Here is a 25,898-nt window from a genome sequence, read left to right as displayed (position 1 = left end):
GCCTCTTATTCTTTGGTATTAAATGGGGAGAATTTTGGATATTTCAAAGGAGCAAAAGGTCTGAGACAAGGGGACCCTATCTCTCCATTGTTGTTTACAATTACTATGGAATACTTGAGTAGGATCCTTACTCATGTCACTGCTACTATGCCTTTTAAATTTAATCCTTTGTGCAGTCAGCTAAGCCTTACCCACCTTATGTTTGCTGATGATCTTTTGTTGTTTAGTAAGGGGGATATTGCTTCTATAATGATTTTACTCAGGTTCTTTGCCACCTTCTCTACTGCTACTGGACTGCAAATGAACACTCTGAAATCTAATATTTACTTTAATGGTGTTCTTGCCTCTATCAAGTCTGATATATTGCAAGTGTCTAGTTTTAGTGAAGGGACCTTGCCTTTCAAGTACTTGGGTGTACGTGTACCCATTTCTGCTAGCAGACTGAGTATTAAGCATTGTTATGGGTTGATTGAGAAAGTCACTGAGAGAATTAAGGGGTTTGCTGCTAAGAAGCTTTCTTATACTGGTAGGCTTACTCTGGTGAACTCAGTTTTGACTTCTTTATATACTTATTGAGCTACCATTTTTGTCATTCCTAAAGGAGTTTTGAAGAGAATTGATGCCTTGTGTAGAAATTACTTGTGGGATGGATCTACTGAATACCTTAGATCCCCCTTGGTGAGTTGGGTAAAAGTTTGTGTACCAAAAAATGAAGGAGGTCTGGGTATAAGGGACAGTTATGCCTGGAAACTTGCTACAATCTGTAAGCTGTCCTGTTGGGTTTATAATAAACCTGATAGTCTGTGGGTTAAGTGGGTACACCATATCTATATGAAAGGTGTGCCTTGGTCAATATATATACCTAAAGCTGACACCTCTTGGAGCTGGAAAGTGGTTTGTAGAGTTAGAGACAAATTTGTAGGAGCCTTCTCTGGTGCTGGTCAGTGGTTGCCTACTCCCTCTGGGTACACTACTACCAGTGGCTACTGTTGGATCAGACAAACACAGCTTGTTGTGTCTTGGGATAAGGTTATTTGGAACTCTTGGTGCATCCCTAAGCATATCTTCATTAACTGGTTGATTGCTCGAGATGCCTTGTTGCTTAAAGACAAGCTGGTGCAGTTTAGGGTTACTCCTGATTCTAACTGCTGCATCTGTGGTACTGGCACTGAATCACATAGTTACTTGTTGTTCAGTGCCCGTATACTCAGAAATTGGTACAGTTGTTGAGTTGTAAACTGAATATCAGACTGTCTGTCCTTAATTTGTTGCTTTGGATTCAGTCCAAACCTTGGGCAAAAGTGAAGAAAAAAGTTGTCATTGCTTGGATTCAGGCATTATATTATGCTATTTGGCATCAGAGGAACAAAGCTAGGCTTGAAGGGTTGATAGAACAGCTGAAGTTTGTCTTTAAACAGATTGGTAACATGCTTAAAATTCTTTCTATGTTTTGGCTCAATTGTATTAAAAAGAGTAGTGATGAAACTTGGATTAAGTCAACATTTTTTTTTTAATAAGATAATAAAACTAGATTGATCCTCTAAGGTAGGAACAATATATCTCATCATTTCGAATGATTGAGGTAAGTTGAAGCCACCGACTTTCAAACCACCTCGAAAGAGTTGGACATGAATGTCCAATAGAAGTCATAAAATCGGCAACTTTATTGGCTTCACGAAAGCAATGTTTAATTATCACTTTATCAAAGAACTGAAAATTTAATTTTACATCCTTGATAATAGTAGAAATTTCTCAAGTACTATGGATTAAGTTGATAACACATAAATTAAGACAAATTTATTATGATATTATTTTACGATTTAAATTTGAAATAGATACGGATTGTGATTAAATGAGCTAAGATGATGTGCAATTGTACAAAATGTAATCACGTTGATTTAGTAAAACCATTGCCAAAGCAAGTGACATAAAGAAGAGTAAGTGTGTAAATGTATAAGAAGAAAAGGCTTGACAAAAGAGGAAAGGGGGGCAAAGATAATCGTACGAAGTAGGTGCACTTGAAGATGTCCTTGCCTACCCCGAATAACTTCTACCCCCAATAACGACCGGTCCAGTTGTTTAATTTCATGTGGGCCCACATGAATAATTCATACTGCTCTTTTCATCTCCACTTATTTCTTGCCGTCCTTCTTTGTCCTTCACCCGTACGGCCCCCTTCTCCCACTTTAATTCTCCACTTTGCCCTTCTTTATTGTCAAATATTCCAACTAAAAAAAAAAATTGCTCCCACCACAAAAGCATATAGGACTATAAGAATTTTTTTATAAGATTTACTCGTTTATATCCATTATATTAAATAAAAATGTATGAGAATTTACGTGAAATTAGTCCTACAGTACTTATTGTATACACAAATTTTCATTGAACACGGACAATATCCGTCACAAGCTCGAGACGGGTAGTGTTCCTCTTACAAATCACAATATGTAAATGGCACTATCCATGAGGTACTCTATTTACCCCCACAGTGGCGTAACCAGGATTCAAGTTTAGGGGGCGAAAATTTTTAGGGGGCGAAGTAGTAATGATATAAGGTACACTCGACAAAATTTCGAAAATTTTAACTAAAAATTCCGAAAATTTCATCCGCGAGAGGGACGAGCGCCCTGCTAGCCCCCTAGCTCTACCACTGCCCCCACTTGTCTTGTGAGGTGGACACAATTCGTCTTTAACTTATGACGGATAGTGTCCAAGCAAGACGCTTTGTACTTTATATTGCCGACTTTACATTGAATCGGATTCGGGTCGACTAATTTTGGATCAGATCATTTTGAATCTGTAGACATCGGGTCGGATCGGGTCATTTCGGGTTCGGGTTATTTTCGTGTCAACTATTATCAAGTTATTTGTGGATAATAATTAGTTTGGAATAAATAAACATTCGGATTGAATTATACTGAGTCAGGTCAATTCGGATTTAGGTCAAATTCGGGTCTTGAGTTTGGGTATTGAGTAGCGTTGGGGTAAGGTCGGGTCAATTTTGCTAAGTCTACATGAAACTAACTCTATTCTTTTAGACTTAGTTTCATTTTAGTTTAGGTTCTATAAATTCATGGGAAAAAGAACACTACATCGACCAAATATATTAATTGAATTTATGTGATTCTAGTGTAGGAATTAAAATAATACGAGTATAAATTATAAATTAACTCATTGTTTTAATTCATGTATTAACTTATTCCTTTCCCTTCATCTAGTAAATTAGGACTGAGCAAAGTTATATGATACAGTTTTATTATATGTATCCGATACGCTATACAAATTTAATTATATCGATTTTCGGATATCCGATACGAATTTCCGGATATCTGATACGGTTCTTTAAAAAACGTATCGGATAAGGATCGACAAAAAATGAAAACGGATATACGGTATCCGATACGGTTACTTTTTTTCTAGAATAAAATATTAAAATATATACATGAATTACAAATTATCCAATATGTTGGTGATTAATGTTATTAGTATTAAACTTTATAAGTTATTTACTTTTATAACTTTTTAAAACACTTTTAAGTTAATTAAAAAACCAACAATCACATATAGAAACGGGAAAAATATATATTAAATTACATAAAGTGAGGCTGAAACCGGATACCGGATATACGGTTTCGGATATACAGAAAAACCGGATATATGGTTTCCGTATATACGAAAAAACCGTATCGGATAAGGATACTAAAAAATGAGATTTAAAAAACCGGATATCCGATATGGCTTCCAAAACCGTATCAGTTATCAGGTTTTGCTCACCCCTGATGTAAATAGATACTCCTTTTATTCCACTATTATTGTTTTGCTTTTTATTTTGAAAATATTTAAGAAATTGGTGTAAAATTACTACTCTACCTCTTTAATTTAAAAGAATTGAGACAAAGTCATTTTGATAGAAAAAGTGACATTAAAAGATTAAGAATAAAACTGATAGTCCACTTATTTAGCAATACCAGATTTTGAAAGAGGACAATATAACATCCCGTGAGGTTATGAGATTGAGTTGTCCCACATCGGGAAAATATGAGGATTGTGATATGTTTATAATGGCTTCCACCCACCACTTAGCAAGACCTTATACTTTTGGACTTAAGTAAGGATAAATAATAGGCCTAAAGGTACACGTCTCATCTTATTGGGGTTGTGTTACGACGGTGGCGCATCGGGTTGTTATAAATGATATCAGAGCAACCCTGCGACCGTGTGGTGAGCCTGTGATCATGAGTACCCGGGTCACCCACCTAGCGGGGGAGGATTCTGGGCTTGGCTGCGGTCAGCTTCCGGGCACAACGAGGACGTTGTGTTATTTAAGTGGGGGAGTTTGTAACATCTCGTGAGGTTATGAGATTGAGTTGTCCACATCGGGAAAATATGAGGATTGTGATATGTTTATAAGGGCTTCCACCCACCACTTAGTAATAAGGCCTTATACTTTTGGGCTTAAGTGAGAACAAATAATAGGACCAAAGGCACACGTCCCATAATATTGGGGTTGTGTTACGGCGGAGGCGCGTCGGGTTGTTATAGGCAATTTATTTGAAATAAATTTTGGAAAAACAAATAGAGGATTATTACTTATTTTGTTGTAACTATAAAACGGATATCTCCGTCTTAAATAACTGCGATTTTATAATATACGACCTCTTATTAGGCTTTGTTTGACAAGACATTTTTGGTAGCTTATCTGATCAAAGTAGTTTGTTTTACCAAAATTTCAGGCTTTCAGCTACCCTATTTGTTTTGCTGTTTCACAATTAACTTATTTAATCAAACAAATTACCTAAAATGAAATGTTACCTAGGTTAGCATTTGAGAAATCAGGTACTTCATTCTATTTTATTTTCCCTTTTTACCCTTCAATATATAATACTCCCTCCTATTTCATATGATGTTCTTCTTTCAATAAAATACTTCTCACATATATTAGAGTAAGGGGAACATCATATGAAATAATAGGGAGTATTAAATAATTAATATATCATTTTACATCATTTCACCAAACATTTTTTTATATAATTATATAACTAGTTATCTTATCAACTTCTAATTTTCGACTATGTTTTTAAATTTCAGTTAACTTTTCAATTTTCAACTAATTCTACCAAACATAACCTTATAGTATACTCCCTCCTATTCACTAACATCTTCCGCATTTTCTAAATCGGAAAATTCACAAAGATCTTCCATTTTCCTTATTTGTCTATCATTTGTGGTTAATATTACATGTAACCCTACATTATCTCTCCTACTTTCATTTCCCTCCACATTAAATATTGATCCAAAACTAATGTGAAAGATCATATAAAATAGGAGTGAGTATTATTCTTTGGCCCTGTTCGTTTGGACTGAAACGAATCTAATCTGAACTGAACTGAACTGAACTTATAGGATCTGATCTGAACTTATAGAATTTGAACTGAACTGAACTTATAGGATCTGAACTGAACTGAACTTATAGGATCTGAACTGAACTGAACTTATAGGATCTGAACTGAACTAAACTTATAAGATCTGAACCGAATTTATAAGATCTGAACTTTTCTGAACTGAACTTATATGAGTCGAACTTAAATTAACTTAATTTTAATTTATTTTATTTTATTTAACTTAACTATTATTATTATTTTTTTCTTATTATAAACGGAACTTGTATTAAAAATAATCAAATTTTTTACCAGAAATTAATGGGCAGCCGAGATACAATCTAGCCCCCACTCCCTTAGCGATAACAAAGCTAAGTCTAGTAAAAATATAAGCGGCCGCGCAAGCCCTACATCCTGAGAAACAGAAAATGTTACCAAACATAACCTTATAGTATACTCCCTCCTATTCACTAACACCTTCCGCATTTCCTAAATCGGAAAATTTACAAAGATCTTCCACATTCCTTATTTTCCTCCACATATTACCATTTCACTAAATATTAATCCAAAACTGATGTGAAAGATCATATAGAATAGGAGAGAGTATTATTCTTTGTTATCTTAAAAAAATCAAAGGGGGCAATCTTGTCCAGAAAACAAGGAGACCAAAGAATCGGACCTAACTTTTTAAAAAAGCAGAAAAAGGGTAAAACAGTAATCCCACCCCTCCCCAATCTTCTTCTTCACTTCCTCCTCCTCCAACTCCCCAACCTATCCTCACATCCTCCCTTTTCCCAATCACAAATCATTCCCCTTACAACCTCAATTTCCTTACACAACCCATTACCCTCATCACAACACCAACTATCTAACTCCGATTTCAAAGACCGCGTACATTCGACCTCCCTTCCAAATAAATCTCGTAAAATGGCGAGATTCGAAACAGCCCAAAAACCGAAAAAACAGAAAACACCACCATTAATGGCTTCTTCCATTTCAAACTTCGACAAACTAAGTCCAGAACTAATCTACACAATCCTAGACCTTCTAACACCAAACCCACCATCTCTAAAGTCCTTCTCTTTAACCTGCAAATCCTTCTACACTCTCGAATCAAGCCACCGTAAAACCTTAAAACCGTTAAACTCAACCCATTTACCTTCAACACTAACCCGGTACACCCAACCCGCAACCTTAGACCTAACCCTATGCCCGCGCATCACAGACCACTCTCTTTCCCTCATCGCCGGCGCAGCCTGCGCCGACACGCTCCGCTTCGTCGACCTCTCCCGGTCGCGGCATTTCACCGCAGCAGGACTGGCTGCGCTGGTGCGCGGGTGTCGAGGGCTGACCGGGTTGGATTTGTCTAATGCGACGGAGCTGAGAGATGCGGCGGCTGCGACGATTGCGGAAGCGAGGAATTTGGAAAGGTTGTGGCTTGGGAGGTGTAAATTGATGACTGATATTGGGATTGGGTGTATTGCTGTGGGATGTACTAAGTTGAAGGTGGTCAGCTTAAAATGGTGTTTGGGTGTTGGGGATTTAGGTGTTGGGTTGGTTGCTGTTAAGTGTAAGGATTTACGGAGCTTGGATCTTTCTTACTTGCCGGTATTCCCCGTCATCTCTTTACGTTTTTCTTATTTGGGTGTATCCGTTAGACCCTCCATTTCATTTTTTTTGTCCCGACGATTATATTTAAACGGAGGGAGTGACCGAGTGACTGTTAATCGGGGATGATACTGGAGGTTCGCTCTTTTTTCCTTACTAAATTTAGAAATGGGATCCGGGACAATAAAATTGGTACGAAGGCAGTATTTGTTTAGCTTTCTGTTTTAGATATGTGAAAATTGTTCATCTTTTTTACGTGCAAGTTGTTCCAAACGGTAAAAGTAAACGTGTAGAAATGATCAAGTAGTGTCAAAAAAAAAGATCAAGTAGTTTTTTTGTGATTTATTTGGTAAATTTTGAGCTTTTTGATTGGAAATCGCAAATTGAATCATCATATTTAACAAGATCATCATTTAATTTGTTTCACAATAATGTCCTATACGGCTTGAGCGCGAACAGTTTCCCTGGAAAAAAAAACTGTATGTCATGAAAATGTTGTGTGTTTAGGTTGTTAATCATTGTCATAATTGTCATGTACTCCGTATTGATCTTTGCTTAATGAAATTGAAGTTGGTTAAACTTTGTTTCATTTTTTATTGCTTGCCTATGTTGATTTCCTCGCTAACAATTGTCAAAAGCGGTCGGAAATGTTTTGGATGTAAAAATTGTTCTTTTGGGACACGAATTGTGGATTTCATCGCTTGGCGAATTTTACCATTGGAGGGATGTGGACGTGTGTCGTATGGGTGTCTTCCATTTTTTTCAAAACCAAGTTTCATTAGATTTCTGTCTTTTGTATGTCTGCTCATATTCTGCTGAAGCATATTCTTTACGCAAATCTTTACTAAGAAATATGAATACTAAGGAGTTGAAGTTTTTATTCTCCGATTTTATGTGGAGGATATATATAGCTTTTAATAAAGTTATCTGGAATAATAAGGTGATATTGACAATAATTTTCCAAGTTCACGTTACTGGAGTCATCTAAAATTGGTGCGCAAAGAAGCAATGAATCTAGACAGAATTTCAACCTGACTTTACTGGTTGTGGTTGATGCAGATTACGAGCAAATGTTTACCAGCCATCTTGAAGCTGCAGTGTCTTGAGGAGTTGGTTCTAGAAGGATGCTTCGGAATTGATGACGATAGCCTAGCTACTCTCAAGCAAGAATCCAAGTCATTGAAGGTAGTTTGAAGGCTTTTTATTGTATTGTTGTTAATATGCCTATTCCTGAGTTACACAGTGGGCATTCAGCATTCTACACTTTAGACAAGATATCAACCAAACTAGACACGCTTTTGGATTGGATAGACATGAATCTTTTGGTAATCAATATCACCTAGAGAATAAAACAAACACTTGTAGGAGATGGTGTTACGACTTACGCGTGAAGCCAAACCACTAACCCTATAATTAAGGAGGGAATGATATGGATTTAGGTTGGTCTCACACTTGTCGTACTAATCACTGACAATTATGGATATATTAAGGAAATTGTATATATGAGCCTGTGAGGTAGTGGTGATTTTTAGACGGCTGTCTCAAAGTTGGATCATACTTCACCTAATTATTTTGTTTGCTATAACTCTTGCAGATTCTTGACATGTCAAGTATTCAAAACGTTAGTCATGTGGGCTTGTCTTCATTAACAAATGGGATTGGCTGTCTACAGCAATTAACATTAGCCTATGGTTCTTCGGTGAGGCTTTTGAATATCTCTTTTCTTTATTAGCATTTTAAATAGTCTCAAAAGTTGCCAATTTTACTGATCATGCCCCCTGTTTTCAGATCACCATTGATCTTGCTCGTAGTTTGCAAAAGCTGTCCAAACTACAGTCTATCAAGCTAGATGGCTGTGCAGTAACATGTTCAGGCCTTCAAGCCATTGGGGACGGATGTGTCTCATTACGGGAGCTTAGCCTTAGTAAATGCGCTGGTGTCACCGATGATGGCTTGTCTTCCATTGTTAGGAAACATATGGAGCTTGAAAAACTTGATATCACCTGTTGTCGGAAGATTACTTATATCTCGATTGCCCATGTGGCAAATTCATGCACCTCTCTCACGTCACTTAAGATGGAGTCCTGTACTTTAGTTCCAAGGGAAGCATTTGTTCTCATTGGCCGAAGATGCCATCTTTTGGAGGAGCTTGATCTTACTGATAATGAGATTGATGATGAAGGTTAGATGGTTGCCCCTCATTGTGTTTTATGTTAACAAAAAAACTTTTATAAGACTGTCTTACTCATTAACCTCGTAATTAAGTGAGGAACAAATAAGGATATGGATTATTGGTCTCACTTGTGAAACTGCTCATACAAGTCTGATGCCGTACAAATGCATTGAACTCTTGCTATGGCTTTATCTTTGCAGGCTTAAAGGCCATCTCCAAGTGCTCCAAAATATCCACCTTGAAGCTCGGAATTTGCTTGAACATAACTGACAAAGGGTTGTCCCACATAGGCAATCATTGCTCAAAGCTCGTGGAACTTGATTTATACAGGTTTGTGTATTTTGTAGTGCAGTTACATAATTGTTTAAGTCAACAATCCCTGGCTCCTTGTAGTTGAACGACCTTGTGGTTGTTAGAAGTAACAATGTGAAACCATCTAGTAAATTCATTTGCAATCGAATTGTCATCGTTATTTAGACATCAGGTATTGTTTTTTTTGGCAAAGATTGCTCTTTTATAATTCATGAACAAGGGAAAAAATAATAAGTAAAACAAATTTGATTTCATTCTAGGCTCTGGAGTGATAACTGAAAACTTCAGACCTAAAAACACTTCTTAGAGAAGAAACAGCCATCCAAACTAGTTATGTAGTAATTAGACTCTTTCACTCTATTATACTAGTGTGGGGCATTTTTTAAACTTACTAAGGTTGGTTAAAATATGGGACTATTACTGATAAAATTGCCAAGATTCTTTTTATTTGTGCTGGTGTAGCTTGTTAGAGAACTCGAACAACAGTCTATTAGCATTGTCATGCCTCCACTTTCAACTTTCAATTAACTGTGAGTCTGTGACTTCTGTGAGTGTGTCTATCCCCTCACATTGTGCTGTCATTCTATCGCCAGGTCAATGGAGATCACCGATTCAGGCATTCAGGCCATTGCTCATGGGTGTCCTGCCTTAGAAATGATTAATGTATCATATTGCCAAGACATCACAGATGGTTCCCTCATATCCCTATCGAAGTGCTCAAATCTGAACACATTAGAATGCCGAGGGTGTCCTCTTATATCATCTCTAGGAATCGCAGCAATAGCTGTTGGGTGCAAGCAACTCAAGAAGTTAGATATAAAGAAATGCTACAATATCAATGATTTTGGAATCATACCGCTTGCTCACTTCTCTCAGAATCTTAGAGCAGTAAGTCTTCTACTGAATTTGTTATTCATTTTTCAGAACCCAATTTTTTTTTCCTTCTCAATTGCTATCATAGTGCAATAGTTGGCTCTGAATATAAAGAGTTCGTTTTCTGAGAGACCGTCTTTAGACACCTTATTAGTAAGGGTTGTATAGAGTGTACTAATGGGTAATTAGTTGGTAGAGCTGTCTCACAGTAAATGCTGTGTGAGACCGTGTCTTTTGAGAATTGATGGAATATATAAATGACTGATGGTCGTCATTTTGTGTGTGTTTATTCTCTGTAGATAAATCTGTCATATACATCGGTCACAGATGTCGGCTTGCTGTCACTAGCTAGCATAAGCTGCCTTCAAAGCATGACCATTTTACACTTGAAAGGGCTGAGCCCAAGAGGGCTAGCAGGCGCTCTACTGGCCTGTGGAGGGTTGACCAAAGTCAAGCTTCACTCTTCCTTGAGATCGCTGCTTCCCCAACCACTGTTTGAACATCTCGAAACCCGTGGTTGTGTTTTCCATTGGAGGGAGAAAGTGTTTCAGGTATACTTTCTTACGCCTGCCTAATTGCGATTGTAATCGCCTGTAGTTTTCAGATAACTTCATATAGTGTATGACTAATACGGAGTACAATTTTTCCTACGATATGAAACCTGAGGTAGTGTTTTTCAAAGGAGAGAATTTTATTTTGGTTTATCTAAACCTAGGCTTTTGATTTTTAATACCTAGGAAAAGTTTGTGTACATCCGATCCTCTGATCATGCCTTAGACAGGAGACGGGAGACTGTTACCGAGTAACTCTGTTTCAGGAAGGTGCTGATTCTCTTTTGTAATGTGGCAGGATGAGCTAGAAGACTCCAAGTGTTGGAAAATGCAACTTGCAGAAATTAACAATGAACCCTAAGGTGGGCTCATAGATGGCTTGTCTACTTGTCTTATTTGTTAAGGGAATCATCATCATAGAATGGTCGAGGACGAAAGACCTTTGAAAGGTATCAAAGTGCTTTTTCCACGGACCCCACCAGTTCATATTTTCCATGGATGGGTGCGTAAGAATCAAACTTTCTGAGGGGTGATAGACCGATGGTGTGACTAGTTTAGGTTGCCAAATTGAGCACCTGAAAAGATTTTCTATTTGTGCAAGAAAACGTGTGAAATATTGGTAGAATCAGAGGGAGTACTAATATTGACTGACTCGGCTCGTGTATGGTCAGTCGCTTCTGATGTGGGCCTGATGCGCAGGCATAACTAGGGGGGTTTGGTGATGATTCGACTTCGAGTTACTTCTTTATAAGTACCGATGACTTGTTGGATGAACCATTGGGGAAACAAGCTACTGAATTTCAACGAGGCTGTAATAAGTACTAATAACAGATGTATGTGTCCTGTTGACTGTGTATTATTCATTTACGCCGGACTAGATGTTCTGATTTATGTAACAAGAGGAGTGTTGAGTGTAATACATAGAGAGTATTTATTTACTGTACATTATTGTAAAGCACTGAGTAATAATTTGAACATTTTTGGCTTACGAGCTTTGAAGACTAGAGATCACTTTAAAGCACCGTGGCACTATAAACTCCGAGTAAATCCTAGAACTCCCAATGCCCATTTAGTGTACTCTTTTTTATATTTTCGATCTCTTGGAACACTTCTTCCACCATCCCATTCGCTTCAATTGCTCTTGATCGTGCTAGAATGCCAGACCAACAGGGTGAGTGGTTGACCCATGCCCTCCTTCCCCACATCCCCGAAGTTTACTGTTTATACAGAGTAGTTCGTTCCCGTTTCGTAAGTAATACAGTAGAGTACTACGTAATCGGTTAATCTAAATTCTGCTATGAACCGAAAGTAGTTTAGTACTGATTTGTAGTGATCACTTGGAAATGGCGAAAGGAGAGGACAAGGAGGGTTGTCATCTGAGCACAATTGTATTGCAAAAAGAATTATGACATCCATGTCGCTCCAATTTTTTCGGATTGTCGTTTCAGCCTCCTAATTGGTTGCAAGCCTACCCAAAGAGTCAACGAGATATTCGAACATGTGCGGCACCAAGGGTGCACCCAAACCGATTTGAGCTCGAGCTTGGGTGAGATTGGAATCGGCTCGGAAACTTTAGCTTGAGCTCTGAATCGGCTCAGAATTTTCCGAGGTTAAAAAATTAAAGCTCAGAATCAGTTCGGATTAGGCTCAAGCTCGGTTGAATCATTATTTTCTTTACTTTCTTTAACTTTTAAATCAAATTAAAAATAAATATATTTAAAGAAAAATGCAAATATAAAATACTTATCAAACATAACAAAAATATAATCATAGTTGATCAAATAACATTTTAGTAAGAACAAAAATAATTGTAAATTGCCAAAATTAAATAATAATAAAATATAAAACGAGTTTAGTCGAGCTTCTGATTCCGAGCTCTACTAAGCTCGGAATCGGCTCGGATTGGGTCCACCTCGGCTCAAAATCGGCTCAGAATCAATTTTGACCGGTTTTGAGCCGAGTTTTGACCGAGCTGATTTTGAGGGCTCTACCAGTCAGCTTAGATCATTTACAACCCTAACTTCACCTATTAAAGAATCAAATACATTAACTTAATACGATACAAGAATGAATTCAGGAGCAGTATTTTTTTCGTTCTAAGACTCTGATGTTGTTGTTTATGACAAGGGAACGTTTTTTCCCCAAAAGACTCCACTCGTCCTGGTCAATAGTTCACACTTTTACTTTTTTGGGTGTTTCAGTTAATAGTTTACACTTTTTTTTTGGGTATGTTTTACTCTCTACTTTATTTTTTAAGAATATTAAAAGCTATTTCCCTCTCTTTATACCTTGGTGCTTGTGTATAAAGTATACACAAACATTTAATTGAGACGGAGGGTGTAACATGCCTGAAGTCTTAAACACTAACATAGCCTCAACTCTCAGAAAATATACCCCACAAAATGAGAGATCCAGATTAAGATTATAATGCTTCCAGCTGTCAGATAACTATCTTAGAGTCAAATATTGCTCTTAAATGGGCTTGAACCTATGACTCTTGGCGTCTTACCTAAGTTTTAATCAATCAACTCCACCCTTGTAGGCTTTCTAGAGCAATACTCGTTCCGTCTCATTCACTTATTTACTGTTTTTTTTTTGTGAGAGACGCATGAATCAAATGATTGGGATGAACGAAGTATTAGTTACTTGTACATGACTAAGGAGTTGTTTGGTTATTCCTTCTAAAACCTAATACACATGAATTGTATTCCATGGAATTTGCAAAATTAACAAATTGTTTGTTAACTTGCTCCAAATCCCATAAATTAAAATTCCTTAGAAGTATCAATTACTGTTACTGAGGAAGTTTCTTACCTAGCCCCCTAGTTAAGTAGAAATTCTTGTCTATTTCCAGCATTCCAACTAAATGACTTATTCCTAATTCATGTAAAATGAATAATCATGTGAATTACTACTTTTTTTGTAATTGTAATTGCTCTTATAAACCAAATGACTCCTACATAGAGTTAGAATGCCATGAGAGTCATGGTTATGGTAAATGTTGATGAATCAAGTATCTCTTAGTAGATAAATTTAATTTAAGTCAACAAGACTGGTGTTAGAATATAAACCGATTATGAGCCTATTCATCAACTTAAACTTTAGGTTGAAATAGTTTCTTGACATGGTATCAGAACTAGTGTGTTAGAACATAAACCGATAATGGGTCTCCAACCATCAACTTAAACTTTTGGTTGAAATGGTTTTTTGACAATCATCAACGGATGGACTTTTATCCGACTGCAAACAAGCTCTGACAGAGTCAAATAAGAGGTACACAGTACAAAGCCTCACCCAGCTGGCACACAACGACCCAATTAATCATCATACCCAGGTCTTTAGCCATGAGTTCTGTTACCATGTTAGATTTGCATATGGGCCTGTGCCGCGCCCATCAAGGTGGAGAGAGCGTCCACTTTACAAGTCGAGGTTATATCCCAAAACCAATAGAGTAGCTCATTGGTTTATAAAGTAGAATACTCTTCCTCTCTTTTTCCATGTGGGACAACCTTATATGTGCACAATCTTTGGGTTGACTATTTCTTCACAATGGCTCTGGTCTGTTATGTGAGCGTTATCGCACATTGATGAAGGAGGAGAAAAATTATCAATTTATAAGCTAAGGGGCTGCTCATTCAATTGCTAATTGGTTTTAGAGTAAAACCTTCTTGGGCTTATGAAACGGATTCTCTCTCCTCCATTTGGGTGTAACCATCAGAGCCCAAGGTTTAGTAATGGGTTATGAGACGAAGACAGGCCTGAAAAGCGACGACGTTCCCGTCCCGATAAAATATGAATCTGGCCCACTTGGCGGGTCCGAAAAGCGACAACGTTCTCGCCCGACGAAAACAAGTTCGAAAAGAATGACGTTCATGTCCATTGATTGAAAAGGGACCTTACATGTGACGAGGCGTATGAAGAAATAGCCAACCTAAAGATTGTGCACATGTAACGTTGTTCCACATGGAAGAAGAGTATTGTACTTTATAAACCAAGGAGCTACTCCACCACCAATTGCCAATTGGTTTTGGGATGAAATTTCATTGGACTTGTAAAGTGGACATTCTCTCCTACTCGGTGGGCGCGGCCCGATGCGTGACTATAATATGATATTTACACCCTATTTTACACGCATTTCAGAGCCTTATTATGTAGTTTACACTACTATATTCCCTATTTCCGTCTACTCTCGTGTTTCTATGTAATATTGCAGATTATTGCGGAAATGAGTAGATAATGGACCAAATCTTGACCCCAAGAGCTAAGATTAGGAAGGACATGAATATTTGACTCGGACTTGAAGTTTAGGATGCGTTTCAAGGTCTAAAGATAGCAAAAGCATGGTTGCGTACAAATTGCAAAGCTTAAACAAGCAAAGAATCGCTCCACATTACTGCAGACTGCTTAAAATGGCTATATCTCAAGTTCTATATCTGATAATCAAGTGATTCTAATAGGAGGTGAAATCTTATCCTCTTAGCTTTCCAACGCCGCGTAGAACACCTGATTTGACCAAGTAACGAAGAAATGACAGCTGTTTTAAGATCGATGCGCGCTGCAAAATTCGTCAGAATGCATTACTGTACAACACCTTTGGTCGACCGACTGGTCCCAGTGGTCGATCGACCGCACCACGACACTGACGTGCAATTAAAAGATTGTAATCCCGAAGCCCACTTGTAATTAGGTTTAGGAATAAGTTACGTGACTTCTCTATAAAACGTAACATTATTCATCAGTTGTAAGGGGGTCTCTCGCATCAGAGAGAGGACATTAGGATAGTTTTAGATCTAGTTTTACATTAGTTCAAACTAATTCAAATTCATTCAATTTAGTTTAATTCGCAATAAAAGTTCTTGCAATCGGATTCTTCCTGCCCTTTCTATTTCGGTAATTTCTATTTCTTATTTACAGTTTACTTCAATTCTTGCGGTAGTTTAGAATTAGTAGTTAGATTCCAAAGCCCTAGTTTTCATTATTTCAATTTTATTGTTCAATCGTTTCAATCATGCTTTCTTTTATCGTTATTAGTAATTTTGTAGTCGTTATTAGTTTTACTATGCGTAGCTAATCCACCCCTGCTAAGATGTGAGGGGATCTGCAGCGTAGACGACGTAGAATAGGTAAACCTGATTCAGGTCTTGGTCGATCGACTGATGTCAATAGTCGATCGATTGAGCCCGTTGGTCGATCGACTGGCTTAGATGGTCGATCGACTGTATCACGTAAGAATCTGCACTGTTCAATTGTTTTAATTGCAATATTTAATGAAAGACCGAGAGGATATTTGTTAAATGCTTAGGAATTGACCGATCCAATAGATCGAGAGATAGGGGAGGGCAATAAACTACCAATTGAACGACTAAATTATACTAAGATCGAAAGATAGGTAAAATTTAGGTATTAGGAATCATTTTTCAGGGCGAGAGCTAGTATTAGTGATACTTATGGACCCGTAGCTAGATCGAAAGATGCTACTTGTTAAGTTGGACCGAGAGGACTACTTATTTGCCCATCTTGCATGATTATATCAGACTTACTTAGGATACCGCCGTCGTAGCTGCAGTGAACCGATCGTCTTAGCTTCCCTTTTATTATTGTCTACACCTTTTTATTTAATTGCTTTAGTTATATTTTTATTTTATTCGCATTTAGTTAGTTATTATTAAAATCAAAACCCCCCTTTCCCTTTAGACTAAATATAAACAGATGAATCTCATAATGTCTCCCTGCGGATCAACCCTGCTTACCGCTAACTTCTGTTAGTAGTAAATAGGTTTATAAATTTTATTTTTGATACTAAACGACGGTATCACGGCCCATGGAGGAGTCTCATGTGTGAATCTAACAACTGGATCATCCTTTGATGAAACTTCTGCATTATAATCAGTCGCGTGGCGAACGCACAAATTTATTAAAGGGAGGCAAAAAAAAATTAGAGTTGATACCTTATCTTTCATTTTAAATCTTTTTTGTTTTGTTTTGTTTTGGATCTTTTTTCCTTAGAAAAAATTGAAAAATAATTGATTTTTAAATTTTTAATTTAAAATTAACATTTTATTTAGATTTTCTTCTAAAATATTTGAATTTAAAATAAATGTACTTTGTAATTAATGATGATTAATATCTTGTATGACAATATATATTATATTCTAATACTTATATGATCATTAAACATAAGTGGTTCAATGACAGGGCCGTCTCGGGATGTTCGGGGCCCCTTTGCAAACTCTAGATAAAAGAGTAAATAAATATAACTACTAAATCTTGAACCTGAGATCTAGTGTTTAGAAACCTAAATACTATCCACCAAGACACTATCTTTCATTAAACATTAGTGTACTGCACTTATTTATCCTTACTTTTACTTTGTTTTTTGGCCCAAAAATTGGAGGCCCTGGGCAGCCGCACGGGCCCAAAGACGGCCATGTTCAATGATATAGAAGTTACTCCGCACTATATTACCTTGAGATCAAAGGTTTAAGACATAAAACTTAAATACTTAGATTTATCATCAAACAATCTTTCACAAAATATATTTTTCAACCAAAAAAATATAGGAAAATGAGATAGCGCCACCGGGTGACGCTCAATTTGAGCGCCACCCGGGGTATAATTGTAAATTACTCAAATTTTTGAGTTTCTCTCTACCAAAATTTAAATTTTAAACTTACTAATAATAAAGGGCAGTTTGGTAACTTAAAATATCATAATTAATACAATGAATTAAAGCAAAATCAAAAATAAATTGTGTATAGGCATTTTTGACGACGAACAATGAATAAGCAAAACCGCAGAAGCATATATAATGCATTTCTGGAAAACATGGTGATCAACACATTGAAACTTCAGCAAATTGAAATATTTAATACACATTAAATACCTAGCAATTGCATTACTATGACTTTTGGCAAAACTAGAATACAATAAATTTAATTTTTCATCATCTTATTTTTGCAATCATTATCCAATTGCCAAAAAAAGGCACTCTTCCTAATTTTCAATGCTAAATTGATTCTTTACGGATAATTTTTTTGTCCATGGATGAACTTTGTTGAATTGATTTTACTTTGCAGAAATAAATTACCAGGAGAATACTATCTCAATCTCAATCTCTCATATCCATTATTAACTTATTAAATCTTATCTTAATTTGTTTTGATTAGGTTAAGTTACAAATTTATAATACTACCCATTAAATTTGGCGCAAAAGTTAGAAATTAATTTTTTTATTTACTTATTTTTAATTTTTTTTAATTAAGGTGGCGCCGAGTTTCGGTACCACCCGGTGGCGCGCCCTATCGCCATCCAAAAATATATAACCAAAAAAATATATAAGGGTTTTTCCCATTTGTGCCCCTGTGGTTTTCACTTTTCCCAACTGTACCCCTGTGTATGGCATCTTATCAACTGTGCCCTTAAACTTAATTAGTTGTTCCCGTCTGTAACCAATCTTCATTAAACCGTCTGTTTTAGACGTTAAATGCCAACATGGCAGCATGCCTTCTTCCAACATGGCTTTCCTTTTTTTTTTTTCTTTTTTCCCCAAAATACTTTTCCCCCAAATTTGTGCAAGAAAGTCAAAGCTTGCCTTTTACTTTACCAAAATCACATCCTGCATTTCGCACCAAAAAAAAAAAAAAATCACATCCTGCATTTTCAATTAACAATGGCAATTCTCAATCAAATGACCAAACTCCATCTTAAACCATCATTATACCCAATTTCTCATCTTACTTCGTTCTCTCCTATATTCCATAGCCAATTCAAGCTCTCAAATCAACAATTCATGGCTGCCAATGTTGGAAATAAAAGTTACTGCAAGGGCAAAATAACGAATTAAAGTGGATTAGAAAAACTTCTCTGTGTCATGGTATGGTGGCCATTGCCTTAGAAGCTTAATCGCCCTCGACATGGTGCTGTCCAACTGAGAACGACGCTCCCCAAGGTATACACAAAGCTCTTCCAATTTGCACCCAATTGAAAGAGTAGGAACTCGAAAGTTGTTGCTCAGATTTTATAAGGAACAAGGAGAGAAAGTATAAATTGTAGAATGAAAAATTGGATGATTGACAAGCCAGAAAATCGTCTTATTTATAGTGCAAAAGGAGACCAAAAGCTGATGAGAATTAAATTAAAGTTACAATTCTCAAAATTGACTTTGTGAGAAAACGAGAGTTGTAAATCCTCAAGGCAGACAACACAGAACACGAACTGTGCAGTGCAACGGATAAAAAAATAAGACGAGAAAAAATTTATTTGTTATAAAAGCAAAACAGACCCCACCACACGGCGCGTGCGAGCCGGGACGGACGGCGGCGGCGGCTCGCTCGTGGGGAGAGTACATACTAGCCTCCATAATGACAAGTACCTAGTAGAAGGGCACTTGGTATATAAACACAAGAAAAGTTCCTTATTCTACCAATGTGGGACAAATAAACTCTAGCATTTCCAACATTCCCCCACAAATGCGTAGAGTAAACAAAAAATAATCCGAGCAACATCTAACAAGGATAAGTGCTTAAATACTAATATCTTTCGATTTGAACTAACACGTAGTGCTAACCAAACGTACCCAGCTATTGAAGTGAAACTAGTCTTGAACTTCACAGCATGAGCCCAATTTGGCAACACACACTTCACCTAAAACCAAACGAGTTCCTGCGATAGTCAACAAAAGTTTTGGCCTTCATCACCTTGGATTTCTAAAGAGTGCTCTAGAAAGACTTGCCTAAGGTCTTTCATAGAAGGGGGCCAATCTTTCACACTCTCATAGGTGACCCATCAAGTCTATCACATAGACCACCCAAAACAGGGCTATGAAGTCATTAAGAGCATTATAAGCTCATCCTCATAACAATCAATGGTGGATTCGACAAGTCCTTGTCAATAGGACCACCCAAACCTAGGCATCAAATCCATTAAGAGTCTATGCTCAACCTCACAGCGCGCGTCATATGAATGGAAAAATTGCGCAAAACATGAGTCTTTCCATGGCTTAGTTTGACCACAGGGTCCGGTTTTACCCAGACCGGATTTCCACCATGAATTCCTTAACCAACCATAGGCTTAAGCCCCATTCCCCTCGACGTCTCAATGACCACCTTACGGTTAAGTCCTTTTGTCAACGGATCTGCCAAGTTCCTCTCAGATCTTACGTACTCCAAGGAGAATACTCCATTCTCAATCAAGTTTCTCACAAACTTGTGCCTTATACGAATATGTCTTTTCTTACCATTGTAAGCATTGTTATTCGCAGCACTTATGGCGGCTTGAGAATCATAATGTAGAGAGATAGGCGGCGTAGGATGCCCCCACAATGGAATGTCAGCCAGTAAATTCCTCAACCATTCAACTTCTTGTCCTGCAAAGTCAAGAGCAATAAATTCGGACTCCATGGTCGAACGAGCAATGCAAGTCTTCTTAGCAGACTTCCAAGACACAGATGCTCCACTTAAAGTGAATATGAATCCACTTGTGGAACTTATCTCATCATTATCCGTGACCCAGTTTGCATCACAATATCCCTCCAGTACTGCAGGGAACCTCACGTAATGCAATCCCAAATCCATAGTGCCTCTAAGGTATCTCATCAACCTGTTAAGAGCGTTCCAATGATCATCACTAGGATTGTGAGTATATCGACTAAGTCTACTAACTGCATAACCTATGTCAGGTCGAGTACAGTTCGTCAAAAACATCAAAATCCCAATTATTTTAGCATACTCAGATTGAGAAACAGCCAAACCATTATGTTTCTTCAATTGAACACTAGCATCATAAGGAGTTCTTACTGACAATACATTAAAACAATTAAATTTATTTAGAATTTTCTCTACATAGTGTGATTGTGATAAAGTGAAACCATTACTTTGTTTATTAACTTTAACACCCAAAATCACGTCTACTTCACCAAGATCTTTCATGTCAAAATAAGAGGATAAGAAGTTTTTAGTCTCATTTATGTGATTAATATGTGTACCCAAAATTAACATATCATCAACATATAGGCAGATTATCACACAATCTGAATCAAACATTTTAGTGTAGACACATGCATCAGATCTGTTGACAATAAACCCAAAACTAAGAATAGTCTGATGAAATTTCTCATACCATTGCTTTGGCGCTTGCTTAAGTCCATACAAAGATTTCTTAAGCTTACATACCTTGTTGAAGAGTCAAGGACGAGAACACCTTAGAGGGGGAGGGGGTGAATTAGGTGTCCAATTAAAATTTTTAAGCTTGAATTAAGCTTCTTTGAAATCTAGGACAATAGACTAAGCTGATATGGACAATACTTTAAATGTTAAAGGTGTTTATACTTAGACCTATTTGAGTTAGAAGTATATACACACGAATTCAGCTCAGTATATGTCACAGTAAAGTCGACTGTTGCACAGACCAGAAAAGTATGAATGAAAGAGTATTTTTCTACAACTTAGGAATGGAGATATAAAGTAAATACATTTATAAGGTGAATACTCTTAGCAATGAAAATATTAAGTGAATTCCTTTTAAGTTGAAAACTTGAGATACTTAATCGTTTTAAGTTCACAAGATTGAATCAATCAGCAGGTCTTGAATACTGTGACACAGACAGATTGCGAGATAAACAAGATATAAATAAGGAGAACAAACGTAAAAGTAAATGAACAAACAAGACGATGTTTTTTAAAAAATTGGTTCAGCCTCTACTCCGAGGCCTACGTCCAACCGTTATTTTATTGTTTGTTTAAAAATTTACTCAAACAACTAAACTCCTTACAATGAAAATAACTCGCCAACCTACTCCGGTTGCACTTGCTTGAAGCTACTCCGCTTCAAGACTTTCACTTGCTCAAAGCTACTCCGCTTCAAGACTTAAGTTCTATCTCACAGGTTTACAGAGTCTTTTAATCTCAATCGTTCACTTAATGAACATGGAGATCACAATTAAGACCTAAACACGAGAATTATGGAACAAACTCAGATGCCACAGTGCAGCGAACTGATACATGGAGATTTACAGATCTTTTGAAAAACGATTGAAGACTTTTAAAATAGAAAACAGTTTTGGAAATAAGTTGAAGAACAAGAGCTGATGTTTTGCAAAGTGTTTTAACAATTAATGCTCAGAAGAGTCTTAGGTAATAAATGATGCAAAGGCACCCTATTTATAGTGGATTTGATCATCTAAGTAGTACAACTTAGGTTAATTAAATCCAATATTAAATAGATAACCTTTGAGTGATGGTAAGTGTTAGGCTATAGGCCTGGAGCACAAGTCATTGATCAAAATCAGAAAACTCTTCCCAAAACACTCAACATGTGACATTTTACCAAAATGGCAAAAAGCATTTCTAGCTTTAAAACTTTGACAAGTTCAACTTACCATTTTAGTAAAAGGTAAATGCACAAATCTAGAGGATTAATCAATGTGGATTTATGACTTAAAATTTCAGATTTAAAACTTCAACACATTTGACAAGTGACAACTTACCACAAATGAAAGAGTGCTTTAGTACTTGACTAAATCAACTTTCCATTTATGTAAAAGTAGATGCACAACTTTAGAGGAGTCACATGTGAGTTTTGCAAATTGATTTTTTTCAGATTTGTTTTCAAAGTGGGATAATTCAAATGTAAAATCTTTGAGAATATGAAATTTGTAAGGATTTTGACACTTAAACATTTCGAATAAAAGTCCCTCCATACGGTAGTATCGAAAACCACAGTGCAGTGCACTGTTGCATGGTTTTGCAGCCACTTGACGTAAATGAGAATATTACACTTACTCTTATATTTTTCGACTAATGCTAGGATTATATCATTGTCTTTACTTCTTGTTGACTTCATCTTGATCATGTTAAGTCGTCTTTGAGAGTCCATTTGATTGCTTCAATCACTAAGCATTTGTAATCGTTTACAACATTTGACTACGGCTAAGGAATTTCTTGTCATAACTTTATCTTGATCATTCTTGAACCATCTTTGGAAATTCATTGATTGCTTCAAATGCTAAACATTATAACTAAGAAGCAAATAATTAAATAACAATGAAACTTGGCATCATCAACCAAGTGTGTTCTAACAAATTCCCTCTTTGATGATGGCAAGTTTTAATAATGTGTGAAGTCCCCCTTAACCTATGGTTAGCCGGTCTTTAAACATTCAACATAAAACATACAAAACATGATCAAGGCATGAAAGAGTCAATATACTTAGTCTAAGTAGAACATCTAATCAAGGTCGCAAGACATATTACGGCGCAAGCCTAAGAGTTAAGGGGTCACACATAAGACATAATTAAACTACTTCCCCCTCTTGACATCATCAAGGGAGGGCAAAACATAGTAACGAACACAGTTTGACATAATTTAACAACAAACAAGGCAAGGTTCAACAAATAAAACAAGTACAGTTTGCAAAAGAATTTGGAAAACATTAACCCAAAATGGGTTATGGTAATGGATAACAGGCTAGAAATGGGGTTAATCAAGGCATCATCAATTTTCTTGAAGCTTTCCCCCTCAAAGTTTGCATAAGTTCCAAAAATTCTTCATTTCAAGTTCGAATTTTATCACTAATCAATTGAGTAATGGCTACAAGAATCTTACCCAAGTTTCAAGAATTAGGAAAAGAGTCGGTGATTAATGATTACGGATTGGGTACCAGATGCAACATTCACCTTGACAGTGGCATAAATCTTCTTCTTCCATTTTTTTTTGTTTGAATTTTGAACTTGAATCCCTTTTTCTTTTGTTTGGAAAACGCTTGGTGACAATGAGCTTATCATGTTAGTTTTCTTCCAAGTCATCATTAAGGATTTCAATAATTTTCTCATTTGTAGCATGTGGTGAGAGTAATGGGTCAAGACTATTATTAAACATACCATCGTCATTCAAATTACCAACATCTTCATAAATTTCATCTTCATTTTCATCCCAAATATTCTGGTCATCTTCCTCCATTAGAGTTATGGTTTTCTTTCGTGTCACAGTGACACATGCTGTGGCATCAGCTTTGGGAGGAGAAATACCCTTGGGTTTCTTAGAGGAAATGGGTAATTCGACATATGAGATTCCCAACATTTCATTTATGGCAGCGGATTTAATGGGAGAAGTCATTTGTTTCTTTGAATTTTCTCTTTTCTTTGGGCATAAGAATCTTGATGATTTTGAAGTCTCGGTCGTATGAGGGTTTTGAAGGCATTTTTTGAAGTGTTGATTCGGACGGTTTTAGAGACATGCGGGAGGTGGAGAGGTTTGATTTTTGAATGTGGGTTGAGTGGCTAATGCAACAACAATTCAAATGCAAGCATAATTATTCATATTTTTTGAACCATATTTTTGCATAAAGTAAACTAATTAACAATTAGGGTAATCACATGTATGTCCTCATCTTTAGTCAATCATTAAGGAAAATAAAATAATATGAATCACATATCACCCAATAAACCAATTTTCAACCGAAATTTTACGAATTGTTCTCTTTCAAACGGTTTTGTAAAAATGTCCGCTAATTGATTTTCCGTTCTACAAAAACTACGACAATTATTCCTTTTTACAACTTGATCACGTAAATATCATGTCTTATGTCGATATGTTAAGTTTTAGAATGTTGTATTGGATTCTTTGAGGTGTTAATTGCACTAGTGTTATCACAAAAGATAGAAGCTGTGTCGAAGATAATACCATAGTTATGCAATTGTTGTCATACCCAAAGAATCTGTGCGCCACAGAGTACTGCACTGTTGTATTCATTTTCAGTCGTGTATAGTGCAACAACTTCTTGCTTCTTTAAGGCCCATGATATGAGGCAATGACCCAAGAAAGTGTCAATACTCAATGTGTTCTTCGTATTCACCGTGCTACCCGCAAAAACCTACAAGATCAAGATCGTAATGAGATGGATATCAAATATATAGGTTTGTGTTCCAATCAAGTACCCAAAAATCCTTTTGACGACTTTGAAATGTGATTCCATAGGACTTGATTGGAAGCGGGCACACAAGCTTACACTAAATTGTATGTCGGGTCAACTAGCGGTTAAATAAAGTAATGAACCAATCATACCTCGATACATGATTTCACTAACACTCTTACCATTTTCTTCTTTGTTAGGATTGATGTTAGAAATCATTGGTGTAGCAAGAGGTTTAACATTAGTCAACCCAAACTTACTTAGCATTTCCTTCAAATACTTTTGTTGATGAATCATTGTACCTTTCTCACTTTGTTTGATTTGAAGACCAAGGAAAAATCCAAGTTCTCTCATCATGGTCATCAAAACCAGAAGTTATTAAATCCAAAAAAGTATCTAAAAAGGATGCCATTTGTTGCACCAAAAATAATGTCATTGACATATACCGCACAAGCAACAGTTCCTCGCACTGTGACTTGATAAAAAATGTCTTATCAACCAAACCACGTAAACAACATTTTTCAACAGAAACTTTGAAAGCCTATCATATCAGGTCCTAGGTGTTGAAATATGTGTTCTCCGACAATAATGCGATCACAACTGTCGATCATGATGATCACATGTTTAAGTCTCATTTTTAGAATACAATTGGGAAGTAATATTTTACTGTCAACTGGTCCACACATATCGGTAATGATTGGCTTATTAGAGTTTGACATTACTGTCGTGCGACGGTGGTGATCAGTTGATCCCCTTAGGTCATACCTAAAGGGTAACACTCTTAATTGATTATTTAATTAATCGTATGACGATACGGGTTAATTAAATTACTTAAAATTAATGGACGATTTTGGAAGTAATATTTACGTATCTCATTATAATTTGATTAAATAAGATACGGTCTAAGTGATCGAATTGTTTTATTACTTAGATGAAATTATTGTTTAAAGAAACAATTGCATTTGAATGAACTATTTATTATAAATACAAGATGTTGTGATTTATAATTGGTAAATTATTTTGGTACAAGTAATTATGAATTACTAAGTCGATTTTGTACATGACGTATTTTATTAATGCGTTGATTTTTAATATGTT

The 25,898-nt window shown here is 36.4% G+C and overlaps 1 protein-coding gene across 1 annotated transcript; it reads left to right on the top strand.

Annotated features, from left to right (window-relative positions):
- The first annotated feature begins 6,019 nt into the window (after positions 1–6,019).
- Positions 6,020–11,907, top strand: LOC141647538 (F-box/LRR-repeat protein 3). The gene is made up of 8 exons (XM_074455754.1): positions 6,020–6,986; positions 8,046–8,171; positions 8,581–8,685; positions 8,775–9,168; positions 9,360–9,489; positions 10,065–10,359; positions 10,644–10,895; positions 11,194–11,907. Exons 1-8 carry the CDS (start codon positions 6,306–6,308, stop codon positions 11,254–11,256), a joined length of 2,046 nt encoding a protein of 681 aa, XP_074311855.1. The 5' UTR covers positions 6,020–6,305; the 3' UTR covers positions 11,257–11,907.
- The last annotated feature ends 13,991 nt before the right edge of the window (positions 11,908–25,898 follow it).

The sequence above is a fragment of the Silene latifolia genome, chromosome 3 (genome assembly GCF_048544455.1).
Source record: "Silene latifolia isolate original U9 population chromosome 3, ASM4854445v1, whole genome shotgun sequence".
In the NCBI taxonomy this organism is placed as follows: domain Eukaryota; kingdom Viridiplantae; phylum Streptophyta; class Magnoliopsida; order Caryophyllales; family Caryophyllaceae; genus Silene; species Silene latifolia.
The sequence above is the reverse complement of the archived record's forward strand: the minus strand, read 5'-3'. Positions and strand labels throughout refer to the sequence as shown.

Excerpts from the sequence above, each read along its gene's own strand:
- LOC141647538 (XM_074455754.1), top strand. The coding sequence starts at position 6,306 with ATGGCGAGATTCGAAACAGCCCAAAAACCGAAAAAACAGAAAACACCA. Across the intron at positions 8,172-8,580 it reads AAGAATCCAAGTCATTGAAG|ATTCTTGACATGTCAAGTAT; the intron begins GTAGTTTGAAGG and ends TAACTCTTGCAG. Across the intron at positions 9,490-10,064 it reads GTGGAACTTGATTTATACAG|GTCAATGGAGATCACCGATT; the intron begins GTTTGTGTATTT and ends TTCTATCGCCAG.